Source organism: Bombus affinis, chromosome 4 (genome assembly GCF_024516045.1).
Source record: "Bombus affinis isolate iyBomAffi1 chromosome 4, iyBomAffi1.2, whole genome shotgun sequence".
NCBI lineage: Eukaryota > Metazoa > Arthropoda > Insecta > Hymenoptera > Apidae > Bombus > Bombus affinis.
Window position 1 is genome coordinate 6,430,826 of NC_066347.1, and position 25,113 is coordinate 6,455,938.

The 25,113-nt window shown below is 35.6% G+C and overlaps 3 protein-coding genes across 9 annotated transcripts in view; 1 reads left to right on the forward strand and 2 right to left on the reverse strand.

The window, feature by feature from the left end:
- Positions 1-750: 750 nt before the first annotated feature.
- Positions 751-5,462, reverse strand: LOC126915701 (neither inactivation nor afterpotential protein G). Of its 2 annotated transcripts, none has more exons than XM_050720628.1 (9): positions 5,320-5,462; positions 4,360-4,562; positions 3,436-3,795; positions 2,712-2,885; positions 2,438-2,591; positions 2,224-2,345; positions 1,546-1,729; positions 1,230-1,452; positions 751-946 (listed from the first exon to the last, which is right to left on the reverse strand). In XM_050720628.1, exons 1-9 carry the CDS (start codon positions 5,438-5,440, stop codon positions 811-813), a joined length of 1,677 nt encoding a protein of 558 aa, XP_050576585.1. In that variant the 5' UTR covers positions 5,441-5,462; the 3' UTR covers positions 751-810. The 2 variants fall into 2 exon arrangements, with proteins under 2 accessions (XP_050576585.1, XP_050576586.1); XM_050720629.1 differs by lacking the exon at positions 5,320-5,462 and adding an exon at positions 5,143-5,302.
- LOC126915713 (coiled-coil domain-containing protein 43) lies at positions 5,386-10,007 on the forward strand. 4 transcript variants are annotated; one of them, XM_050720655.1, is made up of 5 exons: positions 5,386-5,521; positions 6,846-7,760; positions 7,850-8,539; positions 8,845-9,233; positions 9,311-10,007. In XM_050720655.1, the coding sequence occupies exons 3-5, from the start codon at positions 8,375-8,377 to the stop codon at positions 9,381-9,383; spliced, it is 627 nt and encodes a 208-aa protein (XP_050576612.1). In that variant the 5' UTR covers positions 5,386-5,521; positions 6,846-7,760; positions 7,850-8,374; the 3' UTR covers positions 9,384-10,007. The 4 variants fall into 4 exon arrangements, with proteins under 4 accessions (XP_050576612.1, XP_050576613.1, XP_050576614.1 ...); XM_050720656.1 differs by lacking the exon at positions 5,386-5,521 and having other exon boundaries at positions 6,586-7,760; positions 7,850-8,059; positions 8,182-8,539; XM_050720657.1 differs by lacking the exon at positions 5,386-5,521 and having other exon boundaries at positions 6,586-7,760; positions 7,850-8,059; positions 8,310-8,539.
- A 90-nt stretch (positions 10,008-10,097) lies between these two features.
- Positions 10,098-25,113, reverse strand: part of LOC126915693 (probable serine/threonine-protein kinase dyrk2) — a 263,932-nt gene continuing 248,916 nt past the window's right edge. For 2 of the 3 annotated variants that reach the window (XM_050720602.1, XM_050720603.1), the window contains 9 exons: positions 21,745-21,886; positions 20,754-20,970; positions 19,199-19,297; positions 18,857-19,015; positions 18,414-18,552; positions 17,720-18,035; positions 17,431-17,560; positions 16,461-16,912; positions 10,098-12,845 (listed from right to left, as the gene is read on the reverse strand). In XM_050720602.1, coding sequence (XP_050576559.1) covers positions 12,760-12,845; positions 16,461-16,912; positions 17,431-17,560; positions 17,720-18,035; positions 18,414-18,552; positions 18,857-19,015; positions 19,199-19,297; positions 20,754-20,970; positions 21,745-21,886 — 1,740 coding nt within the window. In that variant the 3' untranslated portion in view covers positions 10,098-12,759. Of the gene's footprint in view, positions 16,913-17,430; positions 17,561-17,719; positions 18,036-18,413; positions 18,553-18,856; positions 19,016-19,198; positions 19,298-20,753; positions 20,971-21,744; positions 21,887-25,113 lie in introns of all 3 variants that reach the window. The other variant, XM_050720604.1, reaches the window with a different exon arrangement.

The following is a 25,113-nucleotide window of genomic DNA, read 5'->3' on the forward strand; positions in this document are numbered from 1 at the left end:
ACGAATGTTAGGGATAGTATGCGAGTGAAATGATTGTTTGAGGATGCGTGAACGGGAGAGAGAAAAGAAAAGGAAAAAAGGTGATGAGAGAGAGAGAGAGAGAGAGAGAGAGAGAGAAGAGGCATGGAAATGGAATATAAACGAAGAACGAGTCGAAACTCTGCCATCTCCAACGATCCCGGACAGGAACTGGGTTGAAATGATGATGATTATAATCATGATTCATTACGTGTTATGGTAAATTACTTTGGATAGGCAAGCGTGGAGGGGAAATAAAAAGTGAAATGAAATGACGAATGAAAACGCGAAGTATGGCGTTACGATACATTTTTCTTTTTATTTTTCTTTTTTCTCCGAACGCGAACAGGGTGGCAGGGGTTTCTGCTACGCCGAGTTGAGTGTAACTCATCCTCTTTTTTGTTTGTATAAAAATTAATCGAAATTTAATTAGACTATTAATAACTGTTTAATTACTGTGAAACAAGAAAACATTAATTATAAATTACAAAAAATCTGACCAGGCATCTTTTCTTCCCCTGTCCTTTTCCCCACTTGATTGTTACTTCGTATCTCCTTCGATAATATCGTTCAAACTTTATATACATAATATAAAGTTTGTATAAATCGACGCTTGAAATCATTGATAATATGTACAATAATATACTATATCGTTATATATTATAAGAATAACAGAATAATATTCTATATATCGTAAGTTATAAGTTCAGGCTTTAATTAATCACATTCGACTTATTCTTACGGATGATATAATTATTTGTCATTTTAACGCAGTATAATAAATACATTTTACTAATTGAATGTGCGACCGAGAATTAAATCGCTTGCTCGTTCCGCAATGGCAATTACCACGGAATTTGGATTACCGGAAATGGGAGACGGTAATATACTGGCATCGACTATTCTCAGTCTTTTGACACCTCTCACTCTGTAACAGAAAGATTTACGCTCACCTAAATCTATTCCCCATATCACGATATCGTTATTAATGAATCAAATAATTCACAATAAAACATTACATATATGTTGTATACATATTCAATACGATATTTGAAATCTGCTTAAAAGAATTATCTCAAACGTATTGTAAGAAAGCAAGTAACAAAATTATTACTATTTTGGACTCTACTTTCACTTAAAAAATATCGTACGTTATAAAAATAGAAAATTACCAATTTAGTATGCTCCAAAACGAAGCTCAACTTTCTTACCGTAATTTCTCATCGACGACTGCACGATCGTCAGTGCCCATTCTGCAGGAGCCACACACGTGATAACTGGTGAGAGCACCGACTCTCAACACGCATTCCGTGTACTCGATATCCCGGTAGTCTTGTGGCAAATGTCGACACTCTTCTAAATCGGGATGATGAACGTTCGCGCCATACTCACGAAACTTGGGCGTCTCGAGCGTCTGAAGAGCGAAGTTTATGGCTGGAAAATTCGCTTTCATCATGCAAAGTGCGACGGAAAAAGAAAGACACGGCAAAGAAAGATGATGTATCGCGATAAAAAAGATTTGCCTACCTCCGTGAGTGCATAGAACGTCGTCGTAGTGCTGAAGGTAAGCAGGGTCAATTTTTGGATGATGGCGAATATTGTTAGACCTCAGTGAAACGCTACCACGACTTTTTGGTTGTAAACAGTAGGATAGAAATAGGAATCCTTCGCGACTGTTGTTATTATAGGATGGATACATCGACTTGTAAGGCTACGTATATCGTTTAGTTAGAATCACGAAGAAGAGAGTATGGTTCTTATAGAATAAAATTTTCTATGCTACTCTCAATGAGATATCTTTCAATTCAATCAAATTGTAACAATTTACATAATTTTCCATTATGTTTGGATATTCACAATTTTATTAAGATAACCTTTTTCAATACGTTGAATCGTAGAAAACGATTTCAAATATTCATAAACTTGCTTTTCAACAAATTCTTTAAATTCTTATAACAAATCATACACGAACATTTGAGAATTTCGTTAGTACTCTAATGAGATACGATCGTTATGTTTACATTGGTAAAATTTCGTCGATTATGTTATATCAAACTATGAAATATATAGGAAATAATAATACATGATAATTTGTTAAAAAATTAACTTCAAAACAATCCTCTTCGAAGGACATTGAATACTAGGATGTACATGAAATAAACGCACAGATGTCGAATTAGAAATTTATTATGGCGTTCTGCTTACCTCTATTTTGTAATTAGACAAACTCCTTAATATGTTTTCATCGGTAGAACCCATACCAAAAAGCATAACTCCGCTATCATTCGCACGACCTATCGCCATTATACCATTAGTCGCGTACCATCCTTAAAAGTAACAAAAAAAAAAAAAAAAAAAATTAAAATTTCAGACAATATATCGTAAAACGTAAAAGAACAACTTTAAGATAATTTGATACCTCTTCCAAAGACGAAATAATTTAGTACCTCAGGAAGCGTTTGTAACTTGTACAGAGTTATGCTTACTCTTGCCTGTAGATTAACATAGAGCGGAAGAAGAAGATGGTCAAACAGATTTTTGCCCACTTCCGGAACATTGCTCACCACTGGTATCTAAAAATATCTTTATTCTCTGATTGCACGTAACCATATTCGTAGGAAATATTCGTAGAAAATGATTACGATATCACATTTCGGAGATTTAGTTTGAGAAAAGATCAAATGATTCATCACCTGAAATTTGTCAAGCTCTTCGGCTGACCCGATTCCCGAAAGCAAAAGCAATTGAGGGCTATTGATAACACCAGCACAAAGGATCACCTCTTTTCTCGCGGCGATATTTCCCACCGATCCGTCTTTGTAAATCACCTTGATCCCATCTGCGTTCAAATTCTCTTTGAAAAGTATCTGGAAATTTACGAACGATGTATTCGAACGTTTGATTCACACGTTGATATATTTTATCATCGAGAATGATCTTCAGGGGATTATTTAAGTTTAATTCTTGTTAAAAATCACCAGGCGATTATATTATATTTTACTCTGTTATGTTTAATAATCGTATATAAATACGATATAGATCGAATATCAAATTCAAATTGAATCTTCGATTCCAATTAAACTGTATAGATCTAAAACCTACAGTGGTTGCAAAAGGTGCTTCTAGACCATCGTATTGATTATAGTATTTATTTGCTGATCAATCAAGCCCAGATATATTAAATTTCATATCGTTCGATGTTACATTAAAACAATTCTAATATTACGACAATGAAGCCTGGTAGCTGGTAAAAATATTGGAAAATAAGATTTTTGCAAAAATACCTTTTATAGCCACCGTATAATAAAATACCTGTAATAATCTATAATAAAAATGGGACAAATAAAATTTAGGTAAACGCAGTTCTATCGTACGATGCTTTCAAAAGAAAAGGCGGAAGAAGAAATAAAACCTCACTTTGGAAACCAACGTGTTTATCAAAATATGCAAGTTCTTTCTATTCCAGGCATTTTGCAAATGCGCGTTAAACGTGCTCCAGCGGGAACCTCTTTTCGTCGTGTACATCCCCTTTTGAAGAGTCACATTATTCAACTTCAACGATTCTTCCGCCATGAGAAAAGCTTGCGCCAGATATTCTTCCTCCGGGCTGGACATTACGTTCATGATATCGGACACCTTTTTAAAGTACGGAAGTAGATCGGCGTGTGACCATCCTCTGGGCCAGGCTTTGTAATCTTCCGGCTTTCCGAAGGAGTGAACCAAGTGATTTATCTGGCCGCTGCCGCCCAACCCTTTACCTCTTGGTATCTTTTGTATCTACGATAAAATCCAATGTTTTTCAATCAATCGAACTCGATACCACGTGGACTTTTACAACGGTACATTTTATAAAATCAAGTTTGCTCGTAACGAATGAAATATTTGTTAAGAATTATTCTTCAAGAATTAAGAATTATTAAGAAAAATTCTTTAAGGATCAGCGAATTTTTGTTAATTTTAAATCTATCCAGCTACATACTGAGGAAAATTTATAGAACTAAACCGATTCTATTCGCGAAAAATATCGTTTATTTCGGGTTTCATTACATTTACATTACATTTTTTAAATGTATTGAAAAATATGAGTGCTCGTTGCATTGTTTCACATTTTTCAATGGCAATTAAAATATTCATTTTTTAACCGATTCAAGATGTTATAATCGAAGGATGGATATTATGGAATCATTGGAATCAAAAGTTTAGCTTTAAAATGAAAAATGGAAGATTTTAACCCGACTGTTTTATAATATAAATTATAAAATCTTGATTCATAAAAATTGGAAGATCTGTGTTTGTATAAGACTTCCTATGGTGATCTAAAAATATTCAATTTTCCTTTACGTGATTCCAAAATCCTTTCGAAGAGAACCTTTGCGGTTCCGTGGAATAGGACCAGTCGACGTCAGTCTTTTGCATAATTGGTGCCAAAATTGGAACGGACGATATCCATCCGAAATGTCCTCCTGCTTCGACCAACAAAACCGACACGTTCGAAATTTCGGAAAGCCGTGACGCCAGCACGCATCCTGCTGTTCCAGCACCAACTTCGTAAGTAAAAATTAAATTATCAATATATCATCATCCTTGCTGTACATGAAGAAGAAGAGTTAGAACGTTACCACATAAAATATACGTATATTCTACATATGAATGTCAAATTACATATGTAGTATAATGGAAATATAATTTTGTTACAAATTTCCAAACACTAATGTTCCATTGTATTTATGAACTTAAAGAAAATATTAATTTTATGATTAATATTTTGTAATATGCAATAAAAGGAAGTCACCATATGTAGTAAATGCAAATTAATTATTCAAACTTTACACAATCTTACTTTTAAAAACACTATATTACATGGATTCTATCTCATTACATAATACCTACGATATTAAAATTAATTAATAGGCCATATTTCTCGATGTTGCCCGTTGTATCACTCGATACTTCCTTATCGATTTAAAACATCAATTTAACGTCATTTAAATCTTCACAATTCTCCAAAAAATCAGCTTCCACGTATAAGAACGAAAAATAATAAATTATATCCATATACAGCCACAATCGCAATATTAGATTGCATCATGAAAATTTATTTCATAATTCAATTTACCATGTTACCTTCAGTTACACGCTAAAGTCAATTCACGTCGATCATGCATCTACATCGATCGATTAAACGCCCGGATCAAGAGATTAATTAGTTACATTCCGTGTACCAGCTTCCTTTGGATAAAAGTTAAAACTCGAACGGTATCGCAGTCACCGACATTGTCCGGTGAAAAATTCACCACTTACCGATTATGTAATCGTAATGCGTATTAGGAAGCTCGATAATGCTGGTTGGACCGTTGAAATAACAGTGATACAGCAATGACGCGAATAAGATGAGGGTCGAGATTAACACGTAGTTCCACATCGTTGTTAAAATATTCACGGTCCGTTCGCGATCAGTGTCACTGACAGTACTGTGATGGACTAACAACGATCGGGCTGCACGGTAATTCCAATATTAAATTAGCATTTCCGTTCGCAATCGATACCCGCTTATAGTAACCAAACTAGACTGTCACAACAGACGCATAATGGCAACGAAATGTGAATTGCCATCTAAATAGAACTACGTACTTATAATAGAAATAAGAGAATTTAGAGGCGAATAGTATGAATGGATGCAATGTGAATAGCTCCGCATTATTACTTGTACATCGACAATTGCCTTATACTTGGCTGAACTTCGTTTTGGAATAGACCGAATTTCTATCCGCTTTTCGTAACGTGTGATTTTGGCGAGTGGAATTCAAACTAATATTAGTTTTAAAGCGTTAAAAAAGTCGTTATTTTAAATATCGTGCGCGTGTAAAGTTTATGGATATTGTACAGTTTTTATGCGCATCGTCAGGAGATCAATTAGAGAAATGAGATGATATTGATTTGCGTTAAGTTTAACTTAATATTATTAAGAAACACGTTGCCGTCAAATGAAATTGACGCTCTGCAATAAACCGGATACGTAGGAGAGGTCGGTATCGTGATTACGACTTTACCAACTAAGGTCTAATAATTTGGTTTCATTTGTGCGTCCTGAAATACATTTTTAAATAATAGAATTTAGATTATACGAGGAAAAGTAACTATGAATATCTAAAGATCGCGAGTTTATTTTTATGGATATTTTATCGTATGCTGTTATCTGGCGGCCAGAAGTCGAAATATAATATAAAGAGAGGTGCTCAATAGATATATTACCGTGCATCGGTAATCCATTTATTTGTGATGATATGTTATTAGATGGTCGTTGAAATTTTTTAAATATTCTTTTAAGATATTAGAACTATAGACGAAATATGTATAGTATATAACTTAAATAAGATAAAATATGACGTATGTATAATATTGTATGTATAAAGACAAGGAAAAACGCGGAGGGTCTAGCTGGATCTAAATGTTATAAAAAATATACGCTACCATTTGAAAGTCTCATAAACCGGCTGGTTTTCGGTAGAATTGGAAGGTCGAGTGCATCTACTTATCTTTTCTAATTATCTCTTTGGCAAGTATTTATTATTAGTTGAACGGCTAGTCTGTCGCAATCAAGAACCATCTCGCGTCGATCAACAATTTACCATAGCAAATTAGTCGAGTGCCGCATCGGATCGAGTGCGAATCGCTCGTACGGAATAAACGTGTGGTCAAATGTCCGTCTTAATTCTACGTAAATATAAACAAACAACAGACGAGCAAATCACAGTTGCGCGCGTTTCCTTGTAACGCCAAATAAAATCAAGCAGGCAATATGACTAGAACAAACGAATACTTTGCAGATAATCAGAAAAGGTGACTCATATTGGAGAATATAAGGAAGCTTTGACACCAAGCGGAGTGGAACACGCGACAACAAATACAAGAAAGTGTTCGCAAATGAAATATGTGCCGTTTTAAGCTCGAAGTTAAGAACGAAGAAAGGAGACAGTTTTAAAAAACGAAGATAATCCCGTGTTCATTTTGACGATAAAAATGTCATTTTGAGGACAAATGTCAACTAGAAGGAAGGATCGTGTTGTGCCATAATCAAGTTGAAAGTTACGTTATCTCTCGAAATGTCAACGATCTGAAAATATGAAAGTTTAGTTTCAGTAATTTCTGCGTTCTGGAGATACAGGATTGTACAGCCCGAAACTGGATTAATTTACACGAAGAAATAAGTTGAAAATGCAGAGTAACATTCTTTTCTTTCATTTTCGAATAAATAGTTCGAATGATAAGTAGATAATTTTTGTTACGTCTATATACACATATGTATATACAAACAAATAATGTACACATATGTACATACATATGTACACAATATCAGAACGTTTTTCTTTGTTAGGCTTTCATTCCCAATATGCAGAACAGTTTAGGAAGAACAGAATCATTTCAACAATCGATAAGAAGTTTTCAGAGAACTGAAAATATTAAGTTAGAAGACTGTTACTTGTGTGTATTGCGCGTAGCGAGTGTTGCATGCAATGTAGCAGTACTGTACGTCATTTATCATTTATATCGCCATATTTATTATGAAATGGATTTGGAATTGGAAATTACATGTGGAGAACTCTCAGACATGTGCTTTTGTTACGGTGCAGCAGGCTGCAATGACACTAAAGTGCAATGTTTATACGACGCAAAATATCCCAATAGGACTATACCCAGCACAAAGATATTTTGCAAAATAGTACAACGATCGCAGGATACAGGTACATTAAAACCTGCGAAATCTGATAGGGGAATTCAGCATGACGATCCGGATCTGGAAGACAGGATACTGTATTCAAGAAAATTTCAGGTTAACTACGAAGATTGTTGCTGCTGAAAAATGTGGCAGTAATAACATCGTATATTGAAGGAAAAATATCTACATACATAGCTTCCAGAAAGTTCAGTAATTAAAAATAGAAAATTTTCTCAGAAGAAAAAATTTTTGCAAATGGATCTCGTTATTTGTTCCACGTTTCGTTCACGGACACCAGACCCCTTCCTTTTTAAAATCGAGAAGGTTTGGAATTGTTTAGATTGCTTAGATTGCTTAAAAGTAACTTATTTATACTATTATTACATTCATTATAAAAATAAACGAAATTATGTGCTTATTTTTTAAATGACGTTTTTTGTTAACAGTAGAGTATCGGAGACGAGACTCGATGATAGTGCAACGTTGACCACAAAACGCTTTTATTCCTAGTGTCCATTTTTTTGGCAGAATATCATCCATAAGTATTAGCGATATCCCTACTTATCTCTGTTAGGAACGCTTTGAACGGGTTTAGCCGTGTTGCCAACTGAAGGACTTGGAAAAGTGAAACAGCCGAACATGGCGGTCGCAACGAATTCTTTCGATACTTGGCTCAGCAAAAAATTACAAGCTCTAAACACTGATGAAGGTGTATTTGGATCGTATATCAAAGGAATTTTAGAAGGTGATGAGACGGAGGATGAGAAGACCGAAGCCCTTGAAGTCATACTCGCGGGCATAACGGTGAGGAGCACACGGATTGTGAGGTTAGAATATGCTTGCTGTTCGTAGCCGTGTATTAGCCGGTCAAAAATAACAACAGGATTATTATTATTTTCTCCCTTGTTAACTCGCATGTGTTTTGTCGAATTCGACACACTGTGCATTTCTTTTCCATGCATGATTGCTTGAATATAATTGAGATATTCGCTATATTCTTTAACATCCTAATAATTCGATGATATGCAGTAAGCAATTAAGTGACGTTACACAAGTAATACTCTTCATTTGTAAGATAGAAATATTTCTATATCTTATTTATGTTTCAGGACGATAACATTAGCAAACTTGTGACTGAAATCTTAAAAGTTTGGGCTGAATGTCTACCTGTCGAAGAAGTAGGTGCTCCAAAAGTACCAGTAGAAGATGTGGATGTCAGATTAGCAAGAATGTTGGAATCTCAGTCTCTTCCAACTACGACACAAAGAAGTTATACAGAAGAGGAAAGGAGAATAAGAGAAGCTATTCTTGCGCAATACAGTCAAATGTCAGAAGAAGAGAACAGCGAAGGGGATGGAGAAGAGGATGGTGCAAATGGTGGAGACTGTGGAATCGAAAAGAATACCAATACAGCTGCTATAATACAACAGGAGAGAGAAAAGAGGGAAAAAGCTAAGTTGGAGAGTCAGAGGAAAAAAGAGAAAGACAAAGAAGATCGGTATGTTTTCGATAAATTGCCCTTTTTATATAAAACTATAATATGTTATTATTAATAAATATGTTGCCCTTATTTAGAGAGAAACAGAAACAGTTAAGGGAAGAGAAGAAGGAGAAACGAAAAACACAGAAAGGAGAACGGAGAAGGTAGCATTGGGACAAGAGGATATTAAGTTATACTTCCAAATTTGAAATAATCAAATGCAAATCAGCGTACATAAATATCTATGTTTATTCTTGTGCATGCAATATTCTTCAACAGTTACTTAAATTATTTAGTAATTCTTTAGAAATTTGTGTGTGTAGAATGCATATCCTAAAAGAACACGATATGAGACAAGTATCAAAATATACGCGTTTTGCAAAAAATGTTAATTCTATGTAATAATGTTAACTATATCATATGTATATGTATGTAAAACATTGCATCCTGTGCCTTCTGTCTGTTGAAAATTTCTGTAAAATGACGTAATCTTCTTTAAAATGATTTTGTACTCATTTTTTTTTTTTATTTTCTTTTGTAAAATTCGAACTGATCGTATTCTCTATCATCTGTATTTATATCGCTTTAAGTCAATTTTCCATCGATATGGAACTATATTATAATCAATGTAAAACAGTGATAATCCGAATACAGATAAATGATTTGTACTTATTATGCTTAGTAGTGTATATATATATTATATATATATATATATATATATATGTTCCTTTTTCTCATTATATAAATTATGTATTTAAGACTAGTGCATTAAATAAACCATTTAAACATTCATTCAAACTATATCCAAATAAATTAGAAGATTACAATTATTGTCCTGTACTTTACAAACTTTTTAATAATGGGATAATAAAAATAACACAGTTTTATGTTTGTATTTTTTATTAGTATATATTTACACACAAGATATCGTGTCGAAACCGAGTCATCTTGGTATTGCATTAATAATGAAAGACAAACGCAGTAAGATAAAAACAAACGAACAAATGATACAAAAGATGATGATGCTTCAGTATTGTATCGTTACATATACTAATGTCATTATCATAATCATTTTTTTTTAATTATTAGCAATTCTTCTCTTCGTTCACTATAATTAAGTTGGGCAGAAATTGACGAACTCACACTTGCGCGGTATAACAAGATCTTTCCTGCTGTTCAATGTCGAGTTACAATTGTTACAGATCATCGTTATCAATTCCTGCTCTCTCACTCTCATTCTCTCTCTCTTCCTCTCATTTCCTCCTATATTTTATCTATTCTCTGTGAATATCCTTTCCCCCTCCCGATATTATATTTCGTTTTTCTTTCTTATTTTGCAAAGCTTATCTCGTTACACGTCGAATCAGAATTCTCGCACATATATTTATGTATATACGTTTAATTGGTATAACAACCGAAAAGTAACATACGCTAATACATCGGCTAAAGAAGATCACGATTGGAATTTACGCTATATCAATCTTTGTTTCAAACATGCAAAAAATCTGTGTCTCGTTACCAAAGATATATTTATTATTACATTTTGTACATGCTTTTACTTCGAGGAATATGTTCTATGTTATAACCACATGAAATCTAATCATATCAAGAGAACTCGACAATGACGGAAACGTACGGCGCAATGCGGAGGAAATTTACAAATCCCGTTGTAGTCTCTCTTTCGATCGGCAACAGCGCACAGAATCCTCAAGAACAATGGTACAGATTTCGATGAAAAAGAGAACAATAAACTCGCTATCTGAAGTTCCACACACGCTTAACTACGAGAATTTGACACTAACACAAAATTTGTTATTAATGATTGTCCTATTGGGATACACTGAGTAAGAACAATAAATCGTCACAACGATAAATTTCACGAATTAATTGAACGTCCAGAAAGGGAGGGGGAAAAGGGACGGTCGCGGCGATGGCGATGATCTCGCCATATATGCACACAATAACTATCTAATTGAATTCGATAGATCTAATCACGTCGTTAACTCGATAATTAGTTACACGCTGATCCTAACAGACATACGCTAAGAGCATTCCACGCTGAAGCCTGAAAGAGAGTCTTCCCTTTTTATTCTCTAGTAAAAGTTTAGACCTTTTTAGAGTTTTAGACCCCACCTTTTTTTTTTTTTTCTTGTAACACATTTTCGGACTAGAAAGCGACTGCCTTGTATGTCCACGTCATTCCGGCTATCAGAAACCCGGATGACAAGATGATTCTTTCCCAATCCAATCGAATTTGACATAAGAAATTCCATTTTAGAGAATACATCGATTGATTATTCAAGCTCAAACACCTCTTTGTCTTATATCTTCCTTTTCTTCTTTCCTTTTTTTCCATTTTCTTGTTTATCTTCTTACATCTTTTTACCTCTAAAGGAAGTATATTTTAATATTTTTTATTTACTTTTGTTTACGCTTTTTAGGCATATCTCGCCTCACGTGATACGCGTGCGAGCGCGCATGTCTTCAACGCGAGACGATCAGTTTTTACATAGATTAGTCGATTCTAACGCATGTAATTTGATCCCACTGTATACAATATAGTGAACACAACTAAAAACTCAGGGACTGTACAATCGACGTGAACGACTCTGTAAGAACGAAGAAACACGTCGAAAGATAGAAATGCTTATCAAATCGATCTCATGTTTTTCGTACTTGCAGATTTGTCGCGTCAAATGCTATTCGATTAAATCGTTTATCTTAGAAATCGATACGACAAAGATGATGTTTTGGCATGCTTCTCGATCGAATGATTGGTAACTGTTTATTTAAGCATATAATTCTTTTGCTTCTACTGCACGTTGGACACTGAACGTATGCTCTTGCGCGTGAAATAGCGGCAGTCATGCCGTGTAATTATATTCATCGGACACATATATGCATTCACCGCACTCGATAAACGATGTTCGATGATATAAATTCATCGAACATAGACGATCAGATGTCATCGTTGTAACATGTAGAAGACTCGAAGGATGATTATCATCGAAAAGATATTCTTTTCCCTGAATTGAAAATCTGACAAACGATTTAATCGATGCAATTGTAGACGATCGAACAGTGCCGGGGGGAAGAGTAAAGGGGAATAGAGGACTCCATGTACTGGAGCTACGTTGTTTGAACGGTCTTCTCTATTTATTTTCTAAATGGATATCCTATATTTAACTCGTTTTTTTCGCTTCCGCGTGGGTTACTTAACACGTAAAATTGTATATGTATATATGTATATGCGATAATGTAACGCATTCTCGCTGGACGCATTCTCTCCGTAACACGTAACTTCCTTGCTTTTTTTCCTTTTCTTGCATTTCTGTGCTTTCTTTCTTTTTTTTTTTTTTTCGTTCGTTCTCACGCACATATGCATACGGACGCACACGCGTTATTTTTTTTTCTTTTCTCTAATGTTAGTTATTATACACAATTTGATATTTCTTGTTTTGCTATAAATCTGTCTGTGTGTTTGTCCCGTGTGTGTGTCTGAACGTATGTGTGCTGTGTAAATGTGGCTTAGATACTACGGTCGTTAAATGTTGGACTCGCTGCTCTGACTATAGTCGAACAAAGTGCTTCTGTGGGCAGCTCTCTCTCTTTTTCTCGTTCCGGTGACGCCTGCGAATTTAGAACCGTTCGTTACGCACTTTGAATCAACCAATTCGATTTTTAGAAGATTTACAAACCCGCGAGATATTTAAAATATATTCTCCACATGGTAAACGTGTTAAAAAATTAACGCTATCTTACATATCGGCTATTAAGTAACGCGAGTTCGTCTTTTATTCTTATAGGATAAGGTATGTAAAAAATATTTGAATATCTTTCTAAATTTTTCCGAACGATTTTTAAAACTTTCAATTTAGTATACTAGTATAGTTAATTTAGTATACTAGTATAGTTAATTTAGTATACTACTATAACAAACTTATAATTCAAGTCTGTTCCAGGATTTCTACCTTTGAATCAATCTGATTTGATCAACTTGCTAAGAATTACTCTATATTAGAAGAGAACAAAGATATCCACACATGTTTCGAATACCTTATCCTACATTCTTCTCTTTAGCATCTTCCATAATATATCTATTTATCTTTCATATAATGTAAGTTGTCTTCCATTACGCCATGTCCAAGATTTTGTCTCAAACAAACCAAACGAATGCTTAGGAAAGATGCGTTTAATTAAAAACGTTAATCAGAGGTATTTGAACGAATCAGTCATAGTTTTAAAATCATAATGTCCAAACACGCAAAAGTCAGAAGAAACATGCAGTTTAAAAACAGAACACAGCCGTCATGCTGCGGTCAAGTTGCATCTTCCTCCTTACACTCTTTAGGATGCAAGAAAAACGCGAGAAAGATAAGAAAAATGCATTACAGGCTGTGGTCGTTTAATCGACAAAAGTAGATAGGTACTTATACGATAAAAATGTATCTTGTTATTATTATAAATGATCGAAGTTTATGTCTTTAAATAAAATTCTAAGAGAAGTGACGCTGTATATTACTTCAGTCTTTGTTATACGAATATACTTCGTTTCTCTTCCGTTCTTTTCCCTGCCATCCTGTACATGCGTTTTAATATTTTCACACACGGCTTTGACTGTCGGAATCATTATAGCCTCTCGAGGCTCAGCGACGAAATGCTCGAAGACAACTTACGCTTACATCCTTATAAGAAGCGATTTTTGTTATCTAATTATATTACCAGTCGAAACGCAAAAAATAACGCTCGGCAAAATATGTGTCGAAGATTACTAATAATGAACAATTATAAGTATACGGATAACGCTAATGATATTTATCGTAACTACGAGTATATCTTTTTTTCTCGTTTAGTTGAACTTTCATTGTGATTTTTTGAACACCGAGCGGAAACACTGTTTCTTCTTCTCTTTGCCGCGCGCGCGCGCGTGTATGTTATGTGTGTATATGTGTATGTGTCGAGGCGATGTATATTACACGATACAGAGGTTTATTTCCCTTCAAATCCTTCGCATTTACGCTAAAAGATAACACGAATCTTCGATCTTAATCTTTAATAGTCGATCGATGATCGAAGAGATGCGATTTCTAAAATGATTGGCTAACTTAACAGTGAAAATACAATGAGAAATAGTGAGAAATTGAGGCGGTTAATAGAACAGAAAAAGAACACGATGCTGATATCTCGTTTTGGACGAGAAATCATACCGTAATATAGTAGTAACTGTGATAAAAAATTATGCGAAGAACAATGTGGTGAAGAAATTTCATGCGACTCATTTCTAAAACATACCTTCTATTGTAGGAAAATCAAAGTATGAAAAAAAAGAATGAAAGTTAAAGAAGAAGCGAATGCGTGCTGTGAATTGTTGGATTTTGAAGGCTTAATTATGTCTGTACAATCCTTATAGTAATAACAATAATAATAATTAATAATAATGATAATAATAATAATGTTATCTTTCTGTGTTACTATTCATTGAATAACTTCGTTAATATCGTCATTATGTAATCTTGCGATAATAGCGAGAGCGATAAATCAATATTAAGAAAATAATGATTGATAGTAAAGAATGAAAAAAGATCATCATTAATTATAGCGATTTACTTCTTAATATCAGAGATCTACGTAAAAGACAGTGGTAGATTAATATCACAATAAGACTACTCAGGCCTCGTTGAAACTGGGGCACATGTTCCATTTCCAGGAGTTTCGCCTCTTTCTTTCTCTCTCTCTCTCTCTCTCGCTCGCTCACACGCACTCTCTCCCTTTCTCACCGAGGTTTGCCTTGACGTTTCATTATTAATCGGTACGACCCTGTTGTCACGGGGTTTCAGACGACTCAGGTTCTACTTATCTTCTTTCTTTTTTTTCTTTTAAACTTCTTTCTCCACGTTTTAACCGCGATTCGATGCTGCATAATGCTCGATGAGAAAATTTCGTGTTGCGCGGTAATCTCGTTGTTAAAAACGCATTCACCCTTTTCTCGCTGCGTTCCTCATACATATTTCTTCGTATACATACAGTATACATATGTATATATTTATATATAGTAACCATAACATTAATTTGCGCTCGTCGATTGCGAATCGAATTTTTCTTACAATGTTACTAATCGCGACGATCGTTTGCGCCTATAGAATTATATATATGTTTTTTTTTTATATGAATCATTCGAAACACAGGGGCAACTGTGCGAATGAGAGGCGCGTCGTTCATGTTGATAGTCTCTCTCTGTCCCTCTCGATGAACGACGCGCTGATGTGATCGTTATCGTTGGAAAAAGTGTGCACGCGGCAAACGATCCTCTCTTTTGCTCGACTCGCGGTTTGCAAAAAAAAGAGAAAAAAAATAAAAAAATAAAAATAAGAAACACGTATCGTCTCGGCTACAGTAGCAAAATTCTCGCTAAACACTTGGAGGATAAGGAGTGAACGTTTTGGATAGGGAGTGAGGGAACGAAACTCTACTTCCGATCGACTTCTCCGATATCGGTGCACGCGCGTCGTTTACGATATTACCTGAGTGACGTTGGGGCCGCTGGGATCAGATTTCATTTATTCTCCTCTTTTTTTTTTTTTTTCTTTAATTCCTTTTTTTGTCAGTCGCGACTGAACGAACCGAAACGACCGCGTTCTCCGTTTCTACTATAATTAAAAATCATGCTGCTCGTTGTTCGCATCGCGCGCGCGCCTCGTCGTATTGTTTTGGCCTCGATACAACGCCGAGAGACTAGCAAGAAATCACTAGACTAGTCTTTTGGCATCGATAACGATCCGGGGCCAGATCCACAGCCAGCCAATTCTACGTGCCTCGATGTCATGTATCATTCCCAAGGGTTTCTTTTCTCTCACTCTTCGAGTACACCGGATATCGAAACTCGCTACTCGTGAATTATCCATCTTCATAAGAGTGCCATCATCGTAATTGATAAATTCATGAATTGTAGATTATTTTGGTCTTAACCGGTCGTACGAACGACCGTGCGTTTGTGTATGTGTACGTGGCTTGCTTTTTATTGTCGTGACCAAATCAGCCATCCAACCTGTTATTTGTTTCAACTAACAAAAAAAGTGACCAACATACGCCTGTCATTTTCTTACAATAATTAGTGTATAAAACAATCTTTTCATATATCATCTCGGTGTATGTCGGAGAGCGAGTGTTGTCCGATCGCGACACGCGAAAGCATCTAGAAGTGGGTAGCGCAAAACCGATTTCACAATATCGGCGGTAAAAACGTACCGGAATCGTCGAGATTTGGATCCAGACTCGCGACGATATCGCCGGTCGAAGCGTGCCTCGAGGTAGTGGTCTGCGTGCTACTCGCGAGCGCGTGGCTGCTCGCGCTTCCGTTCAGCTTGCTTTTCACTACGAGACCTGCGTTGTCGGTGGTTTCGGTCGTACTGATCCTCTGCACGTACTTACGTCCCTTGCACAGACGATACATCGGGTACGGAGGATCCTCGACGGTGGTCGCCCGTTGCCTCGGCGCGCTTACCGTCACGCTCACCGTCTGAGCGTGGGCGGACTGCGACGAGGTTTCCATGCTCGTTGTGTTCGCGTTCGCATTCGTGTTCGCGTTTACCGTCGACGCGGCTATCGTCGACGTCGAGGAGCCGACGTGAAAGGAAGAAGAGTTCAACCACTCATGACGCATTGCCTCGTCGGGGGTCATGCGCTTCTTTGGATCCCACCTGTCGGAAAAGAGGAATACACTTTCGTTAGAAACGTTTCTCTGCTGCGCGATGATGATGTTTGAACGAGCTAATGACCGTGCTTTATGTGTCTTTCAAGCCAGATGACTTCGTGTCGATTCTTTGGAACAGGATCCAGATTGTTATTTTTAGTCTTAAGGGAGCAAAATGTATTACAAGTCTTATCCAATAAATAATGCGAATGTTCTTTAAAATGCGGTGTTCAATAAAATGTTTTATTTCATTTGGAGATCCATTTTTTAATTCCTCGTTTAATATATTTTCTCGCTTTCTTATTAACTGTTTAGAGTAATCGCATCACCTGCGAGATAGCGGTTAAATGTCCCCATTTTATATTGGAGAAGAAATTATAAATTACGTATAATGAAAACGTACTGTATAAGTCATATATCAATCAAAATTTCTCCAAAACGAACACGCGATAAATAATCTTTCGCGATTCTCTCCTTTTTTCAGGATGGCAAGAACGTAATCAAAAATTATCAGAAGAAACTTACTCGAGGCATCTGCGAACGAAGTCAACGAAAAGTGTGTCAGTGCAACGGAGAGCTATGGCAAGATTCCTGCTACCAGCCCACCTTTTCTTTCCCTTGCTGTTTGTCACGCATCGAGGACTTCCCTTCGGATCTGAAACCGATCCTTTCGATTTTAGCTATACAATTACGTATCAACCCTGCCCAATATCCTTATTAAAAGATCCTTCCCTCTTCTACCACTATAATTTATCAACTTCTCAATGATACAGTACGCATAATAAGAACATCCCCACTTCGTGTTTCTACTCACCGAAGAAAAGCCTGCGACGAGTCGCATGATCGATAATATGTTCCGGCGGAAGGCCAAGAACTTCCATGATGCAGGCAAGCTGTTCGATCTCATCCTCGCCTGGGAATAACGGGCAACCGGTGTAAAGTTCGGCCAAAATGCAGCCTAAACTCCACATATCGATCGGCGTACCATATGGGAGACCCAGAATCACTTCTGGACTTCGATAAAACCTGGACTGAAGGTATGTATATACACGCTGGTGACTATAACACGAGGATCCGAAATCTATCACCTTAATCGAGCTGCATCCCCGCTGTTTCAGAAGCACGTTTTCCTGCAACGAACACGAACGACGGATTAGAAAATGGCGTTAACCACAGGGAGAGACCTCGCTCCCATTAACCCCTTGCATTCTTTGCTCTTTACATCACTATTTACTTTGAACACGGTCCTCTCATTAACGCGTCAACTACCGAGAACTTGGAACCTTTATCAACTGAACAGAGATATTTTCTTTGATTTTTTGAAAAAATTGATCGGGACAAAGGAAATATAGAAACTCTAACGAGGTTTTAATTCTAGAAAAAAGAAAAGAAAAAAAAAAAGGAAAACTGTGGAACTCGAAGTTCACAATTTTTACAATAGTTAAAAAGTTTAGCTTTTGAATTCTATGAATGAGATCGTAATTTGAGATCAAACATGGTATACTTACGGGTTTCAAATCGCAATGAATGATCTTCTCTCGATACAGCAGTCTCAAACAGCTAACTAACGAGTTGGCGAATCGTCGTATTAGGCTCAGGCTAAATCCCTTATAGTTATTCTTTTTGATTAGCTCGTACAAATTCAAACTGTAAGAAGAAACACGATCTATGTGAGTAATTTTCTACAAGAAATTTTCCACAGTCATAACGGTGCATTTTCAGAGATTCGAAAGATTTGTTTGCAAAATATATGGACAAAATCTTGTTTCTCTCCCTATGTTATATATGTACCTTTTCATATACCTTTCAGTGTGCTTTCTTTGGTACAAGTTTTTCACTTTAGTCATCGGTACACTTCTATTGTTGGAACGCTATCAAGTGCATGTTTCCTCAAAAGAGGAGAGCGAAGATTAAAGGAAAAACTAAAACGAAGACGAAGCATACTTCGTACCTCATTAACTCAAAGGTGATGCACAAATGGTTTCTAAAGTAGAAGTATTCTAGCATGTGTATCACATTGTGCGACGCGTTCGCCTCCAAATCCTTCTTCCTGAGGTGTTCCAAGATCTCCACTTCGACGAGCGCCTGATGATGGAATCTCTTTTTGTTCCTGTAAAGAAGTACGTTGTATGATATGTCGCTTTAGGATCGAACAAAACCGGATAGGTACGCGTGAAAGGAAACGGAGGATGAGCAACGATAAAAACGAGCCATGATCGTAAACGCGAATCTGTATGGTAAAATAAACTGATTCATCGAAGAGACATCAGGGATCGTTAAGACGTTCGCTCACCTGATGATCTTGATGGCGATGTACTGTCCCGTCTTGTGATCCAATGCTCTGATTACTTGTCCGAAGCTTCCTTTCCCGATCACCTCCAATATCTCGTATCTGTACAGAAAATGACAAGTTTTTAGTGCTACGAACATTTTTTTAGAATATAAATTTATGATCTTTGGAATATTTTTCTGCATTTTGTTTCTTATTATGCCTTTGGTATCTTCATGTCGTATTATTTATGATTATATTTGTATGATCGCAACTGCTTTCTAAATCATATCGCAAGGTAGGTTCTTTTCTATATTTCGATTTGGGGAGTATGAAAAGTTTCGAAGAGTCGTTTTGTCATTGAGCAAGACACTGATAATAATACTATTGAAATTACCAAAAATGATTTTAATCGTCGTAACTTAGAAGTTATATATTTCGATGTACTCTAGCTTCTAATGTGTTCTTTTATTATTAAATTGAAGATTTGTAGTCGATCACAATTGTTATTATTGTATATAAAGAATCCATCGGTTATAGAGCTTTCAATTTGCAAGAACTCTCACTCTTTTTATTAAAATATTACGTCATGTTATGTCTGACGTATCAAATAGAAAAAGACGTAACTTATAGGCCTGATTTTTCTACAGTTATCAAAATTGAGATTTTTTTGTAAATCGTGTTAATTTATAAATGGTATTCTGTAAGGGTTGCAGCTAGTTCTTTTAAGAAAGTTTTGATGACGAGTGTAATATCGTCTCGTAAATGTCGCAAATATCCAATTTCCACGTTATAAAGAAATACATTGAAACGTACTTTAGATCGAAGAATCGAAGATTCAGTTTTCATAGGACGTTCCCACGATAGATAGTGCGTTTGTTCTGCTTACAAAATGATCGAAGCCTGTAAGCTTGTTTCTTTCAAGCAGCGTATCTCGTTTCGCGTAGAATGATTGCTCCTCGATACTCTACTTCTGATTTAAGTAACAACAGGGCAAAAGAAACGTGGACGCGATTGCGTGCTACGAACATGACTTGGAAGGCGATATTTACCGTTTCAGTTGCATCGTCTTAAGCTTTTCTCTTCGCTTTGAAGTATTATCTTGCAATTTATAACATAAAGCTGATTGTGTAACCTTGAACGTACACAAAGATTAAGTAGAAGATTTATTTACACAAACATTTATTTCCTTAATTTCTATCCAATGTGAACGAGCTACGATGGAAAATTCGAGTAATCTGATTAATCGGAAGAAAAATTTTCCGTGAGAAATGATTATAGATAAAAACAGAGCATCGTTTATTAGGCGAATAAAACGAGAGAAAGATTAAAAAGCTGCTTTAGGAATATAAAAATCACGACAATTACGTTTTATTTCTCGGTTTAATCGACGAATAGAATGCGCAACCTATTAAATCGTTTATTGCTCTTAACCGCGGTCGAAACGCGTGGATAATAGGAAACCGTAAAATCGACGCGCGAATAAAACGTTCATTCGAATGTTAAGCTATTAAAATGAAAGTTTCTTAGAGAAAGAGGCAATGACGAAAGATAAATAAAATAAAAAGGAAAAACTCACCTATACGAGATATGATCGTGGAAGACCTTGTTGTAACTACCATTTTCGTCGTCGTATCCACCATTCTGGGCTGCGCCTTCCTCGCCACGAATTTTCGTGGCTGACAGTCCGAGATACCAAATCTCCGAGTATTTTTCGATTTCGGCGCGCTCGAACTCGGTGAGCCTCGAACCATAAAACTTGAGAGCTTCCGCAGCTGTCATTGGCAATCTCCCAGCTGTTTTTTTTTTTTTTTTAAATAATATATAAATCATGACAATATATAAGGTATAGCATGAAATATAAAACAAATGTAATTTGATATTAACAAATTTTTGTTTATAATTCTCTTATCGTGCTTTATTTCTTCAGGATAAATTAATATTACGAACAGATTAGCACAAGTGAGTATTCCATTGAAATGTTTGTGATTCTAGAGCGTGACGATGCTTGTTGAATTTAAAATTATTGACGAAGTCAGTGCAAGTTATTTATCGAAATCGAAATCAAAATTATAAGTGAAAAAAATGTAAAACATGAACTTGTATCTTTTATGTTCGCTACCGTGAACAGTTTATATTAAATGAAAATTTTAAAATCACTTTCAGCTCGTAGAAACAGGCAAATTTCTTAGAACACGATCTAATCGTTTCTTATCGCTTTCTTCCTCGAATATAATTTTCTTTTATAACTGTTACAATTTAGGGTGCCTGAAAGTGAACGTGAAAATGTATTCCTTGAAAAGTGCACGAATATAAACGTCATTAAAAACGATGTCAAGGTTCTCAAAAGAAAAAAGAAAAGGTATTAATTCGCGTAAATCACGTAACCCCATATATTCACGTGCACACTCGATTGACTTTATCGATACAATACACAGAGTATCATTTTGATATTGGCAAGAACAACAGAGAATAGCGTTCGAGAATCGTTTATTACTCCCTTGCAGGCACCCTGTGGTTAAGTGATATAGCACCAGTTCAATTTTATGCAAATGCGTAATTGTACGTACGATATACGTCGTGAGATGTGGCATTGATAGGTTCGTGTATCGGCATGTTGTTATGAATGTTGTTAGTCGTGGAGTTGGTCGTATTGTTGTTGTCCGACTTGTCCACTCGTGTTGATTTGGGGTGAAAGAATGACAATAATTTCTGAAACAAAGAACCATAAAGTTTTATAAGTAAATATAACCATAAAGTATTATATAATAATCGTCATATATCGTTTTATTAAATAGACATTTGATACAAATATGAATAAAACATAACGACACGAGAAAATGTTATAATCTTTGCTATTTGGTAATATACAATATGTTTTTATGTTATTAATAAACACAGAGATTAATTTTATAAACACAAAGACAATAGTTTTATGGGTCGAATATGATAGCTTTTAATAGAATCTTATAAATGATAAATAAAGCATTGAGATAAGAAAAAGATATTTTACTTCGCATATCTACATTTTCCTAAAATTTAACGAGTTCTTAAAAGACTTAATAACTTCTCAAGATACCTAGATACATATATTTAAATATATGTAAAAACTGAACAAAATACAGATAACAAGTTATATTATATTTTTTAATTTTAGCTATAGAATTGATAAAAAGGGAAATTTCGCGTCGAAATACATTTTTTAACGATGATAACGACCATAATTTATACCGTTGAACTGTTCTAGCGGGGTCAAAACTTTTCCATTATCACGTTAGAGATGCCAAGAAAAAATATCACGTTTTTTCACACCGATGCATTCCCAACTTTCAAATTTATTTATCCAGGCTGGGACAAAGAAAGCCGCGTTTTCGTTGCAGTATTTTACAATCACCGAGTTTCTCGAGGGAAAGTGGGGTAACAGGGTGGCTGCAATAAATTCCACCGGTGGACGTTGTCGACAACGAGAATCACGTCGGCGATTACGTTCCCGTGATCGTAATACAATATACGCACGCGAACTCGTTGTGTCTTGGGATATTACTCAGTGAAATCATTGAAAACTTTTTCAAAGAAAATCTGGGTTATCCACCAATGCAGAAAGAAACTACCCTCTCATGAATTATTATTGCTCCCGGTAAAATATTTAGGAGTCTTTGCGTTTGACGTCTACGAAAATAAAATGTTCAGCTGACTTGCTCCATTTGAAGTTAAAAATGTGGAAGAAATGTTGAAATCAAAGATGCAGAATAAAAATAAAGTACACGCATACTAAACCGAGCTAAAAGTAGATAGATTTTCAAAGAGAGGTAATAATTTAAAAAAAAAATCTTATCATAAGTCGTGATTAAGATCTTGTAAGAAGAAAGATTAGATTTTTCTTTGCATTTTTATTATTTGTTTACATTGACATATACAAAATGAGATTTTGTTTGATTGCATATTTTTTCTAAATTTCTCTTCCTTCCTTTTCCATATGGATAGACTGAATACTATTAAAAAATTTTTCCTTTTGTTTACAGTCTACAGGGAAAGTTAAGGATAAAATAAGCACATGTATATTCACAATACACGAAACGAAATTTCCCTGTTGTAAAACGAAATCATTTTCTTTATTCGATCTAAACCATAAACTAGGTACCAAACATTTAACGATCACTAAATCTCGCACATGTCACATAAAAAAGGTGAGAAAAGGCAGCTTCTCTCTATTTTCCTCTCTAGTCAAACACCATCAATCAACCAGCCAACTTCAAATCTCAAAAAAATGATAAAGAACCATTTTTTATACCGACCGAGATAAGAAAGAAAAGGAATAAGAGGAACAGGAAAAACCCATGGTACAGGATTAGCCCATTTGATTTCCTCGAACTTTATAAAATTGTACGATCTATATGAAAGAAGAGACAATAATGGCGAAATCTTAAAGAAATCGTTAAAAATTAATCGATACAATATTAAAAGATAGGATTCAAGCATGTAAATTGCCAGAGAAAAGAATTTTAAGAAGAACTTCTTACAATTTTGACCTTTAACGACAAAAAAAAAAAAAAAGAAAAAAATATATATGATGAGAAAAATGAGATAATCTTCTCGAAAATAGAACAAACAAGAATGCCAGTTAGACGCCAGAGTATGTTGGATTATTGACCCTCGACAGTAGCTTAACGAGTTTAACGACACCAGGAGAAGCGGAGCCGACAATTATGTCTCCTCTTTCAGGCATTAAAGCGTTTCGTTTGCGAAGCGTCGCCTTTCCGTGTGGCCAAGGGCAGTCACCGGTCGCTTGTGCCGTTTGAATGACAATCAGCCTGTCTTTGTCTCGTTTCTTCTTCGCCATAGCGAATGGTGGGGGTTGAACAATCACACGACGACCGTCCGTTAATTTTCTTCGCGCGTTTCCTTCGCGAGTCGCGGATTTCGCGATTTATCTCGAGCAATCCAATGGAACTCTGCTCTAGAACTGCTCTGCCAAAATTAAGCTACAGTAGATAAAATTTCCGTCGTTCTGACGAGTAGTACGTCGAAATATAGATCAATATATATCGAACATTTTTATATAAAGATAATTTGATTTTTATATCATTGATTGTCTGAACTAACAAATAGATATTTACTTATCTTAAGTAAATATTCAATAGCTTCTTGCGAAAGTAGTTTTGCATGCAGTTCGTTCTTCGGGTGTTTCATTTGTCAAAATGCCAGTTCGTCGGGACATGCATCAACTATAACCGTAACTTTCAAGGAATGCGTAAAACACGATCGATAGGGACACACCTGGAAACCGACAGAATTCGTTCGTCTACAAGCTCCTTACAAGTAAAGATACGCTGTCGAGATCTTGCTTCACGAGGAAACGTGGGTTACACGAGATTTTATAATCTTGGATGGTTGATTTGTGAGATTGAAAGCTTTGATGGATCGTTGGATCGTGTTATCGAAGGTGTTGGCAAGGAACGAATGAATGAAGGCTGAGTGGTGTGGGGTTCGGAATTTGGAGAGCTTGGGTGATGATTCGTTTTGATTTGCTTACACGTCAAGCATCGATATTGAAGATTAATTGACGCTTTCCATGTATGTTATTTTCGCGCCTGAATGAACTTATTTCGTAAAATTCGTCCGCCACAGGCGGAATTAATATTCTGGAAGAGTCAAACACCGAAACGCTAATTACTTCCTTCTGAACGTGGTAATTATCAAGGCTTTCGCGGACTTACAAGGTTTGGCTCGAGGTTATCATTTATATTGGCAAACGATATACTGCGAACCAGTAGAGTGTTTTTGCATTTCTACTATTTATTTCAGACTGTGATAAAATTTCCTTATTTTTATACCAAGAATCACTCTCTTTTCAATTATCCCATAAATTATTCTCTATCTTTTATGTAGATGCAAACACACGGTGTATAATTAACTTACAAATGTAATCGCTACGTTTC